The sequence below is a fragment of the Eptatretus burgeri genome, chromosome 6 (assembly GCF_056783735.1).
Source record: "Eptatretus burgeri isolate ZD-2024b chromosome 6, Ebu_testis_v1, whole genome shotgun sequence".
NCBI lineage: Eukaryota > Metazoa > Chordata > Myxini > Myxiniformes > Myxinidae > Eptatretus > Eptatretus burgeri.
The window spans coordinates 15,247,239-15,264,993 of NC_140966.1; the positions used below are offsets into that span (position 1 = coordinate 15,247,239).

Consider the following 17,755-nt stretch of genomic DNA (forward strand, 5'->3'; position numbering starts at 1 on the left):
CATGTGTCACAAAGCTGATGGCCCCATGAACAAGCATGATTATATTCCACTTTTATTGCATGTTGTGAGGCATAACGTCAATCAGCAGGATTCCATTCGTATCTGAGAAAACCAAGGTCATGATCTTGCTGCCTGAGGGTTGGGAGGATATATTTTTTGAGGCGGTGGTGATTCGTTTGTATAGATTACAAATTGGCTTCAGGACTCGGTAATGAACCCATGTTTCTTCACTCGTTATCAAACAAGTGATAAAATTTGCTGGATCTGGTTGAACAGTTTGAAAAGCTCGTGGCCATAATGCCAACCAATGATGTTGATGACTTCAACGTCCACCAACTTCTGAGACTTGTGGTTACCCATCTTGCTGATATCTTGGACATGCACAAGTGTTCTGGAATGGTGGTAAAAATGCTGCATTTAATAATACTAATTTTAGGTCCTCTCCCTCCCTCTCTCCCTGGTTCCTTGGAATATTTTGGGATATTGAAGTCTTGAGGGTCTTCAATGGTTGAAGGGGTCTCATTCATCTAAAGCATTGAAAGGTACATTCCAATCGTATGTTATTAGTAATTAATAGATGTACGTGTGTGAAGTCAGGGTGCAACCAATGTTCAAACAGTATGTGATTCATAGGCACATTGTCACACGGCTTCACGGACCAAGCTTTTCGTTTTTGGTCAATATCGATTGTTGCAATCTTCTTGTGGTACTCCTCTATGATTAATGCCACAGCCTGGCCTTGGGTCATCTTCAAGGGACTTGTATCCATCCATTCTGTACAGAGTATTGGTGCTGCTGAAGCAGTCTCCTGGGCTATCAGACACAATCCTGGAAAGGTCTCCAACTCTGACACAGGATACGCAAATGGCTCATTCATCCCAGCAAGCTGGTACTCATTTTGCCATCCTCGGAAGGATGACAAGCTGAGTAAACTCCACCTGATATTTATTCAACGACCGAGCAGGATTTGAACTTCGGACCCTAGGATCCCAAGCCTGCCACCTTAACCATTAAGCCAACACCAGGCACAAGGGACTTGTTTCTACGCTTTAAATCAGCTACCAAATTGGTTGCTAGAGAATATGAAAGTACACCTTCACCATACATCACTATCATGCATATGTGGATGTTTTTTGAGTGGGACCTTCTTTGCATGATAATTTGATGACACATCCATGCTCAATATTTGTAAGATCCATAACCGTTTGATGTAGCCACTTCAGGATTACTCTTTGAAACAACAATGTCAGATAACAAAAACTAATGGCATGTAACAAGCAAACATGCAAGTTTATAATAAGCATGAAACAGTGATTTGCGGGTGCAAATGAATACCGCATGCCTCGAATTATTTCAGCTTCCCTTAGAGTGGGTTGTCATATCATAAACAGTACAAAAATATTTATCCAAAAACGAATGCTTGTGAAGCATACCCACTAGGCGATGTTATTGCTTTTTGCAGATGAATTTGTAATTTTGCTGAAACTGACCGATTCACTGAGTTTGGGCCAGAAAACCGATAAGATGAAGACTGCTGTCACAGGGGGTGCCAGATAGCTGGCGATTGACTGCATGTAGTCAAACAACTGACCGCTGTTTGCCTCCTGTATCATGGGGATCCATGCAATGCTCACAGTCACCAGAATGAGCACAAACAACCTAATGGGATAGAGAAATGTTGTGAGACCATATTGAAGTGCATGATAGCCAAAATCACGAAGGTAAGTATGCAAAAAACATCCTTGAGAAGCATACGCCGCATGCATGCTTCTCTACCTATCATAATAGGTGAGAGGAAGTGAGTTTGACAAGTAAAGATGGTACAATGACTCAATAGATATATTTATTTATATACAGGTTGGACCACTGAATTAAGAGACCAAAATGTATTGAGGGATTTTAGCAGCAAAAGGTAAATGTATGCAAGACAGCCAAGTTAACGGTCCTCTCCAACAATGTAGTACTGTACTGAATATTGCAGTAACTGGGTCAGCACCATGGTTTCTGAGTATAGTCAGTTCCATATCGTCAGTTAATATTGTTTTTCCCCACGACCTGCCAACAAGTAGTAGTTCTCGAGCAGAAGCATATGGACGGATTTGCCGCCACAAGTCCAAAGAAAAGATTGTGCTGCTGCTGTTGAAGACTGAAGTGAGTGAGGACATGAGCGCTGCTATCATAACAGCCACCATCAGTCCACGTATACCTGCAGAGAGTGGCATGAGGGTGAGGGTGTCAGGTAATGACATATTAGTGTTCAGTACCTGGGTAGTTGTTTTCAATAATTGTCAAGAGAACCTTTACTGATAACAGGGTGTTCCAAAAAGACCCAGACAACTTTGGTTGTTCATATATTTAGAACCACAAATTATACGAAATCCTTTGTTTTATATAATACATAAACTCATAAAGGTTTGTGCACACCATCAATACACTTCAAAGTGAGCTCCGTTTATCATATGCAGGACATCAAGGCGGTACAAGAGTGCTTGCCATGTTTGGCTGAGCATGTTTGTGTTCACCATTGCGCATGAAGCTGTGATCCGAGAACGAAGATACTGCAGGTTTGCCACCTTGGTGTTGCAGACAACATCTTTGACAAACCCCCACAGTAAAAAAATCAACGGGGGTTATGTCTGGTGATCGTCGGAGCCAGGCTGTTGGTTCATGCCAATCCAGCAATCTAGGTTGTTGGTCCATCTCGGGCAATCCAGCAAATTTTTCATTCAGGACGGCTCGGACGACTAAGGCCCAATGAGGGGCCTTATAATGACGGGGAGCAACATCCTGTTGAAAAATAATATCGGGTTGCAGATCTTCAATCTGTGGGAAGGCGAATCCTCTCCTCGATTCCATCCATCAATTGGGACCATACTCTGAAACAGAGCGTCAGTGCTGCCGAAGTGGCTCTCAAGATTTATTTCATCTCCACAAAGTGTGTTGGTATGGAAGGCATTATTCTCTCCGACTTTACCCCTGGAGACTCATGTGTACATCAACATTTTTAGGTGCACATAAACAACCTGTCTGGATCCTCAGAAATTCCTCTACATCACTCTGAACTTGTGCTTCACCTTTTGACAGGCAATTGGAAAATATAGAAATCCTTTTCTTATTGCTTAAGCTTGGTAACTCCAACAATTTTACTCTGTGCATTCAAAAATATTGCAATGGAAATCTTCCAGTTTTCTTCTGCATTCAGTCTCAAGCAAAGGAACGGTCTTCGAAGCTCATCGGCCTTTATACCATGACCCACAATCATATTTTTGGCTCACCAAATCTCCAACCTGGCCTCCAGAGGCAGTCACAACATTAGAAACCTCCAAAGAGCCAATTCTTTTCTTAGCTATTCTCAACTCAAAACAATGTAAAAACATTTTGCAGTGTCAGAATATAACTATGCCATACTAAGTCTGTGCTGCCGTCATACCCCACCTCCTCAAAACAGTGCAGTCTAAGGACCTCAAACTCATTGGTATCACTTGGCAGGAAGTTGATACACAGGATATCTATCTATATATATATATATATATATATATATATATATATATATATATATATATATATATATATATATATATATATATATACATATATATACATAAATATATGTATATATAGACATAAATATATGTATATATAGACATAAATATATAGATAAATATATGTATATATAGATAAATATATACATATATATATATATATATATATATATATATATATATATATACATATATATATGGAGCTGTTGAACAGCTCCCAAGATGAGAGCAGCCATTTTTAGTAGGATTACCTTTTATTTAAATTGAATGTAGCATTTAATTGAGGAAGCCAAAGCATTTAAAATGCTCTCAGTAAGCTACAGTTTTTGACTGTTGGTAATCAAAGCAAGTAGGCTATCTGTCTCTCTCTCTTTGTCGTGCAGCTGAACATCTGGCTTTCTTGTTGGCCCTTGTAACAACATTCTTTGAGCCTTGAGCTCGGAGAAGCCCGATCATAAATCAGCACTGTTTTGGTATAGTTCAAAATGGAACATCTTGCAGTAGAATGAGAAGAATATGTATATATATATATATATATATATATATATATATATATATATATATATGTATGTATGTATATATATGTATGTATGTATATATATATATGTATATATATATATATATATATATATATATATATATATATATATTGTGATAAAGATCTAAGATCTGCCTGACCAATAACAGATCTTCTTGCTTGTGAAAAGATCAATGCCTTGTCAGGCCAGGAGAGAATATTTGCTGGGGTGTTGTTACTTTCAAAGAATACGATATCTTAGAAAGGAAATATAAACCTGATGGAAGTTGGGGAAATCATGAAAACAGTTGAGCAGGAAAAAGTATATATAAAGTAAACCAAACTGCTTGCGGGGGAGAGAGTTTGACTGAGCTGGGATACTGTAGGTAGTCTCTGTCTCACTTTGTCATGTACTCTTTTGATGTGAATTAAAAGGCTCTTCTCTACCATGATCAGTGTGGACATTGCTCGATTTCAATCAGCGGTGGAACATGATCTCGACATTTGGCGTAGTGCGGCAGGATAAGACAGACCAGGGGGGAGGGGGAACTGCTGCCTTGGTGAGACAAATGAGGACAGAAGCCGGCCAGCTTAAAGATAAGGTAAGAACTGCCTCTTTTCTCGCACCGGGGCATGCAACTTTGCTGCCTCTTTGTGATCTGTACTTATCTTGAAAGAACGGAAAAAGAGGGAGCTTTTATGCACATCAAAAGAGGGGTACCCCAGGTGTTTAAGTGTCCGAAGGAGGGGTTGAAGGTGACGCTCGCAGGCTAATCTAAGAAATCCCTGGAGGACAGTGTCTAAAGGGGAGATTGCAAGGTACAAACCCTGGGAGGGTAACCTGAGAAATCTCCAAGAGACAAGGTATTTCTATGGGAGATTGAGGACGTGGAAGGTGTGCAAGGGAGTGTGAGGGTTCGTGGAAAGGTGTGAATGACACCCAACCCAACGCGAGACCACCCCAGGCAAAACACTGACCAGTCCAAGAATACTCTAGAAATGATCAAGGGAAAGTGGGAAAATAAAGCTGTAACGGAAATTATGGACCGAGGTCATGTGATCAATTAGAATCATGGTATGAATGAATATAAAAGTACCCATATGCATTCCTAGAATAAGATTCGTTAAGATATGCAGATGTGAATAAGCCCGAACCAAACTTGAGGCTTGTAATATGTGTAAGGAAGAAGCATGACAAATAAATAATGTTGGAAAAATAAAAAAGAAAAGTTAAGTGTTAAGATTAAAAGAATAAGTTGAGAAAACACCTTGCCCCACCCATGCAACTGCAGTGCACAGAGCGGGGCAATCAAGAGAGAATACCAGGTAACCCATCTGAGGGTATCCTTAATCCGTTGAGGTTGTGTCCAAACCTGGAAGGTACGAGTTCGCTGGCCACGACTTTTGCCTTCCCGGTGAGGAGGTGGCCGAAAAACGCAGGCGGAAGGGAAGGTTACAGTGCAGCAAACTCAAAATCGGTAAAATATCCATTAAAAGAACAGGAATTGAGATTAGTTCTGATGTGATAATATTTGGAAATTTAAAGCGAGGTGCTGAAAGAACAGCGGACGAAGCCAGGCTGCTCGTGAAAACGATGTGTGGAAATGGAAGGTGGGTGGGAATGATAACCCACAGAGGGAAGGATGCCCCATTGTGAAGTGGAGGAATGTGTGCGCCTTGCCCGAAGGGTAAGGGTGGGAGTCGTGTTCCTCTTTGAGAGTTTTTTATTTTTTTAACGACTCAAAAACGAGTCAACGGGAGAATTTGTGGCAGATGTGCCGAATAGAGCCTTGATTGTGATATCCAAGTCCAGGAGTCCAGACAACACGAATTAAATTGAGAATTATTTAATCGCGGTTGTAAATAAATAAAAGGTAATTTTATATAGAGTCAAATAGTTCTGAAATGTGTCTAAATTAATTTGTATACGTTTTGATGTGTGGGTCGAACGTATGTACGCAGTTTGTTGTGGATGTGGAGATGGGGAGAGACGCGGGACCAAGGTGTGAAGGAAGGAGGGGTAGGATAAAAGGTGGGGGCTAGCTGTGTAGAAGTGCACATGCTGTGCCCAGAGGCGTGCTGTGTCTTCACTCGTCGGTGAATGAAACAATGACATCCAAGAACCAGGACAAAGACATTAGGCAAGCTGCAGAAATGTTTTTGGGGGAAATGACTAGTGGTCTTTGAACACGCGTCCATTGCGGGCCTTGTCACGGAGCATTAATCCTCTGCCTGGCGCGATCAAGTTTTTTTGTATGAAAATGGACAGAGGAGCATGTTTGTTGTCCTTATATGAGCCTCTATCTGTCAGGATAAATTATTTGGATTAAAATTGACCATAAAAGCGGTTATCGTGCTGAATGTGTTGGTGCCCTGATGTGAAGTGCGGGCTGTGCGCGATCTTTGCTTGGGAGAGTCGGGCTGCGTGAAGTTTGCCTGAACACGGGGAGAGGCTTTGGAAAAGAAATATTTTTTTAACCGAGTGAGGCACGGAAAATTATCAACACGGTTGGTTGCATCATTATTGTGAGGAGCTCGGTTTCACAATCAATCGTCGTAGGGGTGTGGGAGATGGAGCACGAACCACGAGTGTGGTCAACATCTGGGCCGCATTGAAATCGGCCGTGCCGAGGGTGCTGTGTAAATTTTCGAAGTTCATCCTGGCCTTGTAAGTTTGCAAGTACACATGTGCAAATGGACAAGACCATTGTGTGCTGGACCCTGAGTAAATTCCACAATGTGCCAACCCCCTACAGCCCCCTGCACCTCCGAAGAGTCTGGAGGTGTGGCTGCCATTTGAGCTGTGCATCCTCGGTTCAAATCTCAACGCGGCTCTAAACTGCCATCCTGGTGTTTCACATGCACTGCAAAGTTTGTTAACATCGGTTCGTGGACATTAAAGATCCCACGATGCTTTTTGCGAAGAGTTGGCAAGTTATTGCAGGCACCCTGAACATTAAGCTACAAAACTGCTGCTCGAACGTGCAGGGGCACAGCTGCTGTCAGGATTGGCATGGGTCGGGACTCGAGTCGTCAGTTGTGTGCAGTACGTGGCGACAGATTAGTATCAATTGTCACAAGGACGTGTCAGTGCAAATGATGCAGTGCAAATGATGCAGTGTCCCTCCACCGATACACACATTGGAATAAATAATCTCACCGACCTGGGTGGAATGACAGGCTGAGTCAACCTCAGGAACCAGGGATACTGAGAGTCAGGAGTCGCCAAGAGCCACAAACAATAGACAGTGTGCTCTGACGGTTTGAAAGAGTAAATGCGAATCGTGCAAGTGAGGTGCGGAGTGTGTGTTGGGATTTACTTTAGGCTCATGTAAAAGATAATTGAGAATTTGGCAGATTTTAAAAACAATTACCATGACATGTTTGAATGAAGAATGAGTTAAAATCGCAACTGTGGCTGTGGACATAATTACATACACAACTCAGCCGGGAACAGAGGAAAATACTTTATTTCATTTTATTTTGGGCAGCACCAAATGCTTTGCAGAAGTGTGGTCCAAATGGATGAATGGATGATATCTGATTATGCAGTGTTGGTTGACTCACTGTTAGAGTAAAATGTGGTCATCGAAAGATGTCCGATACTGGACATAACTGTCAGGGTATGTAGTGTACCCTGAGAATAACATCTTGGAAAGTGATTCTATGCTAATTGCGGTATGCAATCTAGCCGAGGGTGAAAGCATATTCCTGATATGTGTATACTGTACAGATGACACAATGTAGGGGAACTGTGGAAATAAGAGGATATTTAATGTCGCAAAGTGTGCTAGTCAAGAATAGTTAAATCGATAGTCATATATATTGAGCACATATGAAGAAAAAAACTACAACAACGACATCCTCCCTGGCTACCTTCCACCATCGGCCTTTCCGATGAGCATACGTGCCGAGCGCCTGTGGGGGAGTTCCATTGGCAATCAACGCTACCTAACTACCTGGTGCTTGCAGCGGTATAGAGTTGCAGGTTCAAGTACCATCGAGCCGGATTGTCAAGAATTGCACGAGGCAGGATGGTTCGAGGAAGCTTCTCACCTCCAGCTCACCTTCCCTCCGAGGGGGGAGTATCAATAACGACCCAACGGGGTCCCTTTTTGGGGGGGGGTGTGTCTGGTGGGGGCCAGTCCTGAAGCAGCACCTGTATGGGTGCTTGTGTATAAATTTCCATTTATTTTATGACTCTGCCCTTATGTGCTCCTTATGGGCTTCATGATGGTGCCCAGGGAGCCACTGGGTTGTCTGGACCGCCTGGAGAAGCGGGAGGCAGTGGAACTGTTGGTGGTTCAGGTCCTATCGGACCTCCGGGCCCGAGTGGTCATGATGGCATGATTGGCCCTCAGGGCAATGCGGGAGACAGGTGTCTGCAAGGGGAGTCTGCAACACCAGGACGCCAAGGGGCGATTGGGATAATTGCACCATCACGATCGTCTGGGTCAGTGGGTGAGCAAATGGTGGGTGCAGGTGAGCACATGCATCTGTGGTGAAGGTAGTGGTGTGAACCCATGGGTCGGTTCGGGCAGGCAGAATTCACAACATCTTTGTTTACATTGAGATCTGAATTTGTTGTCTTCTGACGTCAGCATCGGTTGGTATTTTAAAAACGCGTTTTTCATATCATAGCAGCCACCGTACCTGGAAAGGCTCTCTGTGCATTGTATTGTCATAATGGTAGACCGTGGGGCTATGTACGCTCTCTGATGACGACCAACTTATGAATGGGAAAGAAGGGTGCGGTCGGTGGAACTGACTCTACTGCTCCCTCTAGCGGTCGTGCTTGCTGCTGATACCCAGCCCCCACAACAAAGTGGTGACCCAAAAGGTTTGCTCGTTTTAGCTCATAAAAATGAGCTGCACGAACAAAAGGGGGATGATGTAGAAGGAGGTGCTGAGAATATGGTACATTCAAGAACTTGCAGAGGTGGGAGAAAATCGAAAATTTGTAAAATCGAAAGTTTTGGAAGCAGCTATGTATTATCAAATGTTTGTGGTGTGTGCTGCCTTTGGGCTGTTGGTTGCATCACTGGTTGGAGCATGACTGTGCTGCTGATGCGGTGCCCCTATTACCAGTGTACTGATGTTCATTTTTCTTGCCAGTCTTAAAGGAGTGACAGGCTGAGTTAGCCCTCTGGGGTTCGTTTAGTGGTAAATGAAAGTTGAGCTCAGGGCTCTAGGATCCCAGGTCACCAATTTAAGGGCAAGGCCAAACAGTACATATAATTATTGGTAAAATATCTGTAAAATATATGGACATGTATAAATGAATATTAATTCTTGTGACGCTAATAAATATTGTGAAAGAGTTTGACAACAGGGTGTTCGAATGAAGGAACATCCTAAAGATGCAGTGGACTGGACTTTTGCAGGTATTATTGGTTACCCAAGGAGCTGTCAAGAAAAGGTAAGCCAATCATGGATTCACGCATCTCATTGCAAAAGATTACAGGAAATCGAAAAGAGAAAGAAATGTTACTGGAGGTTTATGACAGATGTGGCAGTGTTTGATTAGCGTGTGTATAATCGTGATAATATGGACAATAACAGATAGTGAGGACATTTTGGGAATGTCATAGAGATCAGAATGTTTGGTAGGTCAATGGGAGGGGAAACAAGGAATAGGTTGTGACAGGGTGCACAGGGAAGAAAAAAAGGTAAACATTGGGATCAATTGCATGAGGAAGGCGTATATTTGAAAACACTTATCGGGCCCTGATATAAAATTATGCATCTCGTGTGCCACGGGATGAAGGGGACAAAGACAATGTACGCCTGGAACAAGGCATATTGTTACATGATGGGATAACTGGGACAAGGATAGAGATAAGGATACGAATAAATAATCTTGCAGAATTCCAGAAATTATTAAATGGTATATTTCTGTGACCTAGCAGAACACCTAAGGAAGGTAACTGCAGAGTACCATGACTATTTTAAGGAAGAAGGGTTCAGATCATGGGTAATGGAAGTGTTTGGTGAAGGGGGAACATGGATATCCCACATATTGATCATTGGCCTTATGATATTCAGTGTTATTGTCATCATGGCATAAAAGTAATGGTGTGTGTGTGTGTGTGTGTGTGTGTGTGTGTGTGTGTGTGTGTGTGTGTGTCTATATTATAGAGTTATCAAGACCATCCATACTCTAACACCTCAATACTCCAATATATACATGGTCGGGTTAATCATGTGATAACAAAACCATTTTTGAGTGGTGGTTTTAACATTAATAGCTTGGTGGTGCATGAAGTTCCCCTGGACCAACCATCTCTGAAAACCCAGAAAACCCAGAAAATGAAGAACCTAGTTTAAAATTTAGTCGAGACACCGTGATGGTGGTATTATTTTTTGGGAAATATGAAAGTACAGACACTAGTGCTTTCGGGAGAAACACTCTGCTCAAACTCACATTGGATGAGTGTCTCGAATTGCTTGTACCAATGAAGCGGATGGAAAGAAATATTATCTAAACATTGCCTTGTTGGCAAATATTGGGATTTTCTTTAAAATTTTCTTTTACTCTGGCTTGCAGTTTATAAAAATTATGTTCTTGTTTTTTGTTCATAAAGAACACGATATATATATATATATATATATATATATATATATATATATATATATATATATATATATATATATATATATATACTTACATATATTCTTACTTGTTGTTTATAAAAATTATATTCTTGTTTGCTGTTCAGAAAGAACCATAGTTAGTTAAAAAACATATGTATCTTTTTTGTGTGTGAAATAATTCTTTTTGTGTGAGTTGTTTTTGAAAAGTAATTTTGCTTCCTCATGACCTATATTCAAGTCATAATTGTTGAAATGTATCCACTATACTACAGAGGGGTGGGGTATTGGTGGGCTGGTCAGGATGGTAGAGGGGGGGCTTTTCTATGAGGCTAGAAAGTGTGGGCGGAGCTTTCATGACGTTATGGCCCAGTTGGAGCTATTCATAAGGGTGTGCCACCTATAGAAAAGACTTCCGTCTACGACCTTAGCGATCCATCGAGATTCCATCTCTAAAAATTATTATGATTGTGGTGTTCTTTTTCCACTATGTTTCTAAGTAACAGAGGGGCAAATGTGGAGCTGTTGAACAGCTCCCAAGATGAGAGCAGCCATTTTTAGTAGGATTACCTTTTATTTAAATTGAATGTAGCATTTAATTGAGGAAGCCAAAGCATTTAAAATGCTCTCAGTAAGCTACAGTTTTTGACTGTTGGTAATCAAAGCAAGTAGGCCATCTCTCTCTCTTTGTCGTGCAGCTGAACATCTGGCTTTCTCGCTGGCCTTGTAACAACATTCTTTGAGCCTTGAGCTCGGAGAAGCCCGATCATAAATCAGCACTGTTTTGGTATAGTTCAAAATGGAACATCTTGCAGTAGAATGAGAAGATTATATATATATATATATATATATATATATATATATATATATATATATATATATATATATATATATATATATATATATATATATATATATATATATATATATATATACATATATATTGTGATAAAGATCTGCCTTACCAATAACAGATCTTCTTGCTTGTGAAAAGATCAATGCTTTGTCAGGCCAGAAGAGAATATTTGCTGGGGTGTTGTTACTTTCAAAGAATACGATATCTTAGAAAGGAAATATAGCTGATGGAAGTTGGGGAAATCATGAAAACAGATGAGCAGGAAAAAGTATAAATAAAGTAAACCAAACTGCTTGCGGGCGAGAGAGTTTGACTGAGCTGGGATACTGTAGGTAGTCTGTCTCACTTTGTCATGTACTCTTTTGATGTGAATTAAAAGGCTCTTCTCTCCCATGATCAGTGTGGACATTGCTCGATTTCAATCAGCAGTGGAACATGATCTCGACACATATATATTGTGACGTCCACGGGATTTGAACAGTCCCGCCAACGTAGAATGAGCCGAAACGATGGAGGCGATTTATTTTTATATAACCCAAAGACGGCGGTTCTAATCGCCCTACCGCAAACGGGACGAGGAAGGTGGCACGAGTCACTTTTCACTGAGTTGATGATGTTTATTCGTTTTTATTTTCACCAGAAATAACAAGACTCGGCGAGGTGCGATCGCCCGGTCTACCCTCCGTGTGGGTACTTAGGTAGGTCGAATTTGGCGAACAACCCTATCCCACGCGGGGGGCCGATTGGCACAATCGTGGTGAGGCCGAAAGGCCCACCCGTGACTAGTTCCCAGTGTTAGTCCGAGAGGGTCACAACGGAATTGTCCGTCCGGTGGGCGACGTGCCGCGATTCGAGTTACGTGGCCGCTCGCACGCCCGCGGGCGCGAATTCGCAATATGTATATGTATATATATATATATATATATATATATATATATATATATATATATATATATATATATATATGTATATATATACATATACACATAAGATCTCTCTCTCTCTCCACATGCAGGCTGGTGGCCTCAGTTTATCCTTTGTCATACAATCTCAGCCTTCCTGCCTTCTCTCCCCCAGGCCACATTCCAGCTGCACCAAGTTGCAAGTCTCCCAAGTCTGCACCATTCTCCCAAGTCCCAGATATTTGTTCGTTAATTTTCTCCTCTTTCTCTCCTTTGTACATTCATTTCCATGAGTTTGTACTGAATATTTGTTCTTTCTTTTAGTCCTTCAAGGTAACAATTCCCATTGCCATGGCATGCTGTCTCCCATACCTACCCATGAGCATTGCTATTCTCACTAACCTGACTCCATTGACTGCCTGGATATTTATGTAATAACTGTGATTGCTTCTTCACTCTTCACTGTGCCTCTTCACTGTGCCTCTTGTCTGCCTGTTCTACTACACATGATTGTTTTGTTGACGTTCCATCCTCTGGCATTTTAGCTCTCCCGTAAACCTCAACCTATTGATAAAAATAAGGAAGAATTGGTACTTACTTTTACCATTTTCAGGAGCATGTGGAACTTCATAGGATCAAAGACCATACAATACTTATTAGAGGGAGCATCTCTGAAAAAATCTGAACAAACTTAATAAACAACATAGCCATAATAAAGTTTATCAACATTTGAGGTCACATGTCAGTTTCTGTGTGTAAAATGTGGTCCGAATCTCTGCTTGCAATGATAAATATCTGAGTTTTTTTTTCTGATAATAGTGTAATTAAGGTAAATTTCCTGGTTGTGAAGTTAGATTTGATAAATCCCAATTTATTGCATTGTCCAAAAATAATTGTAAAATGTGTATTGAAAATGAGGGAGACTTCTTACCCACAGGTAGTAAACCTAGTACAAGTTTGGGGTATGCGATGTTTGAGCAACCAACAGCTGATCCACACACTGCTTTGCATATCTCAGGATCCACACATGCAACCTCATCTGCAAGCACAAAGAGCTCAAGAATCTCCATTTGAAAGGGAGAAGTTACTTTCACAGGTAAGGTGATCTCTATGCAGATCACCAAGAGCCATGACCAAGGAGCATAAACAGTTGACACAAACCAGAGATTGAAAGTCAAAAGTTAGAATCCAGATTAAGTGAGATGACGACAGGAGCAGAAAGTGATTGTTTTTTTAAAGGTACCAACAAAGCTACACAAATAGTAATATACACCCTAACTTAGACGTCATCTCCTATCCTGGGGGAGGGGGAACAGCATGGTTTGGGGGACAGGAGATGGGTATGGTTCCCAATATATTCTTTACCTTTGTCATGCCGATGGGTACCCCAAGCAGATATACAAAATTTGAGGGAAATTGGCCGAGCAGTTTTTGATCTTGTAAATCAGAGGGCATTCACAGTGTAATCAAACATTAATACCCAAAACAACAAATTCTAACACTGCATTAGAAGTTAAAACTGCAATTCATAAGAAGAGAATGAACAGAATGGAAAAATTTTGATATCTCTACACACTGGGAACATGCATGCAGAAAGTTATTTCACTTCCAAAATATTATTATTGTACATAAAATCACCAAAACGCCCCCCAAAAACATTTCTTCTTGGAAGAGAAACTTAACAGCATGAGTCAGCACTTCCCATCTCAGTCTGCCCACTTGCACAAATAATGATGCTTGTGAAAGAGGTGGATGACTGATGGTGAGAAACAAAAATGGTGGCATTGAGAAACAGATGACGAAGGAATATGTGAACAAACAAGATCAGTGAAGGAAAAAATAAAAGGTACATAAGTGGGATAGGGTATCAAGAAAACGAAACATCACACAGGTAGTGTGCTGGGCAACATGAGATGGTGCTTCACCACCATGCTGCAAGGCTAGAGGGAAGAGTGGGACGAAATGGTACGATTCCCATTGTTATCAAGATTGAAGTACTGTATGATAAAATTTACAAGTGTGATTAAAATCAATTGTGTGATCAATTTGAATTCTAAAGTTATTTCCATATCCCAAGAAAAATGATCATACATGTCTGGTGTGTCTAATGATCACTCCAATAGGTGAGCATCGATGTACATTGAAATGCACACGTAAAGTCATTTTTTTTTCTCATTCATCAGTATTACCCTCTTCCCTCTTTTTGTGTGCACATGTAAGTGGAATCTCTTTTATGAAAGATACTATTCAAAGAAAACTGCAAAGTGTCTGATTTAGTAGTCACACGCATTTTATCTCCAACCAGAAAGTTGAAACTAAGTTTGAAAAAGGACCAATGGAATCCAATTATAGATCAATGGAAATAACATTTGTTCAAATGAGCCACAACTTCGGCATACTTTTGTTCAGAAGAAAGGGTGGAAGTTTGGTAACAATCACCAACTACTACAACTAACTTTCTCAACAAAATATTGACAGAGGTATACCAATCGCCATAAGAAGGTAAAGCGACTTGTTTTCTTTCAGCATGAGCTTTTCATTAGAGCAAAAGATCTTGCTTTTCCACCGATACCGCAATAGTTGGGCAGATACAGGAGTCAATTCTTGTTTTTTTCAGAGTAGAGTAGTTAATATTTATTCTGGCAAGGCATTAAATGTATTCTGGACATATTACAGTTTGACTTTACAGGATGGTTTCCCAAGGTGTTTTTTCTAATTGGCCGATGATTAAAGTAGTACATTTCATGAGCAAGTGTGAAGAACACACTCACCAGGGAAGAGTGCTCTGCTCATCATTCCAGGCCAAACAATGAAGAACATCGGTAGAATTTTCAAATACCCTGACAACACGACGCCTCCTCGGGTGTGAACGATGGTCTTGGCTGAGAGGCAACGCTGCACGATGACCTGATGGCGGGTGAAAGAAGAGCACTTTTGAGTGAAGGTCCATTGAATCACAATATATTGTTCCCAAAGGAATTCATTTTCTGTACTATGAAAATATTGTGACGGGCGTCGCCTCAGGATAACTCAGAGAGGATGGCGCGTCTTTAAAGACCACAATAGCCAGTCCTGCCAGAACTTCCCGTGAGACCCCCAGTGTCATGTTACCGTAGAAAAACGTCCAGAAATGAGCGAGTATCGAGCCAGCAATCACGTAACAGAATTTAAATAGTTGGCCAAGTGGGACCACTTGTTGCATAATTTCTTCGAGTGATGTTCACAGCAAATTAAACCTGGCCAATCACCCACAGCTGCCTTATACCACTATCAAAATAGACAGGATAAGTTAAGACATGAAAGCATTTTATACATGTCCCGTCGCCAGTATGTGTTTGGCACCCTTGGGTCGGAGCAGGCACGGGGTTACCGTGCAGGGGTTTACACAGAAACAACAAGGAAATCCAACACAGGTGGAGGTCATTCAGCCCATCATGCCTGTGCAAACACCACACCAAGCCAAGATCCAAGAAAGAAAATGGAAAAAAAAAAGTTTTTCATTAATGAAAGGAAAAAAAAAAATTGTATTTTTATTTTATTTTATTTTTGTTTTTTTTTGTTGTTGTTGTAATTTTTCTTTTTATTATTATTTTTGCCTTTCTTCCCCTCGGAGAGGGGTCATGGGCTTGGTTAAAAATACACATCAACCACACAACCCCCCTTCACAAGACCCCCACCAACAGCACTTCGTACACAATCACCCATCAATACTCAAACTACCTAAAAGTCTTATCAACATCCTGAAACCTCTCTATCTCCATAACGTCCAGGTAACTATCAAATTCTAATTTAAACTTATCTGCTTTTTCTGCTGCCACTACCTTTCCAGGGAGACCATTACATGCATTAACTACTCTCTGAGTGAAAGTCCCCTGCCTTACTACCGTCTTAACTCTCCTCTTCTTTACTCTCAGGCTATGGCCCCTGATTCTGTCACTGTGTACTCTGTTGAATAATTCATCTGCACTTATTTTATCTCTACCTTTCATTATCTTAAACATCTCTATCACATCTCCTCGTAACCGCCTCCTTTCTAGTGAATAAAACCCTGTCTCCTTCAACCGCTCCTCATAGCTGAGTCGAGCTCGGCCTGGAATCAATCTAGTAGCCCTGCGCTGAACCTTCTCTATGGCATCTATGTCCTTCCAGAACTGTGGTGACCAAAACTGTACACAATATTCTAGATGTGGCCCTCACTAAATTCCTGTACAATGTTAACACCACCTCTTTTGATTTATAATTGATCCCCCTCCTTATACAGCCTAAAACCCCATTTGCTTTACCTATAACTGCCTGGCACCGTGCTGTCTGCTTAACTCCCATATCTATTACCACCCCCAGATCCTTCTCCTGCGTGACACGCTCCAAAATTACCCCTTGCATCCTGTAATCTCTATTTTCATTGCTCTTTTCCATCCCCAACACCTCACACTTGCTCAGGTTAAATTCCATCTGCCAGCTTTTTCCCAATCGATACAAGTATCAATACTCTCTTGTATTGGTCCAGGAGCAAGGACCTGAAAAAAATGAAATCGTTCAACACTCCCTACAGAAAAGGTTTGACTTGACAGGGTGGTAGAATAGACCCTATAGAACACCTCCAGGTAGTATGTGGTTTCAAATTGTGGTACCATTAAAATTCTACAGGCCATTATACATACCAAGGGTACTTACCAAGAGGGTCACTGTGGGCTAGCAAAATTTAGGGGATGGGGTAACGTAAACGTGAATATCTTTGTCTAGACTCAACCAATTTTCAATATTGAGGTATCATTGGCTTCGTATTATAATTCTCTTTCAGAATATTTACAGAGATGTCGATATTCATTCAACTGTACAACCTCAAGAGGTAAAAATCACAAACAAATCAAATATTATGAGCTTTTAAAAATATTTTCGGCATCTTTTAGAGCATACTAAGTTGTCAAGTTAAACTTTTCTGTAGTGAGTGTTGAACAATTGAATTTTTCACAGGTTCATGCTGCTGGACTAAAAAGTGCTGTGCTAGGGAGCGAGAGAAACGAGGAACATCTGCAGCCTTAGAGGTGACAATCCAAGGGCCAGCCACTCCTATTCCAAAGCAGTGGATCAAATACATTGGAAATGTAGAAAACAAAGTCAACTTGTGTGCCTTCTTGGCAGACACATGGTGCCACATGGGGGTAGACACTCTGCTTGATGGTCAACACCTAGTCATCGGTGGTGGTTTCAAGAACCCGCAGAAGTCTGTGCTAGTCATCAAAGGGCACTGTGAAGAACTGGTTCCCCTCAAGTCAGATCATGAAGAGGCAGACACATGGTGCCACATGGGGGTAGACACTCTGCTTGATGGTCAACACCTAGTCAT

The 17,755-nt window shown here is 41.2% G+C and overlaps 1 protein-coding gene across 6 annotated transcripts in view; it reads right to left on the bottom strand.

Moving 5' to 3' along the window:
* The window catches only part of LOC147024342 (sodium/glucose cotransporter 4-like), a 90,641-nt gene that overhangs the window by 29,063 nt on the left and 43,823 nt on the right, over positions 1–17,755 (bottom strand). For 5 of the 6 annotated variants that reach the window (XM_085884167.1, XM_085884168.1, XM_085884166.1 and 2 more), the window contains 4 exons: positions 15,180–15,315; positions 13,340–13,447; positions 2,056–2,206; positions 1,491–1,659 (listed from right to left, as the gene is read on the bottom strand). In XM_085884167.1, coding sequence (XP_085740293.1) covers positions 1,491–1,659; positions 2,056–2,206; positions 13,340–13,447; positions 15,180–15,315 — 564 coding nt within the window. Of the gene's footprint in view, positions 1–1,490; positions 1,660–1,816; positions 2,207–13,339; positions 13,448–15,179; positions 15,316–17,755 lie in introns of those variants that run through there. The other variant, XM_085884169.1, reaches the window with a different exon arrangement.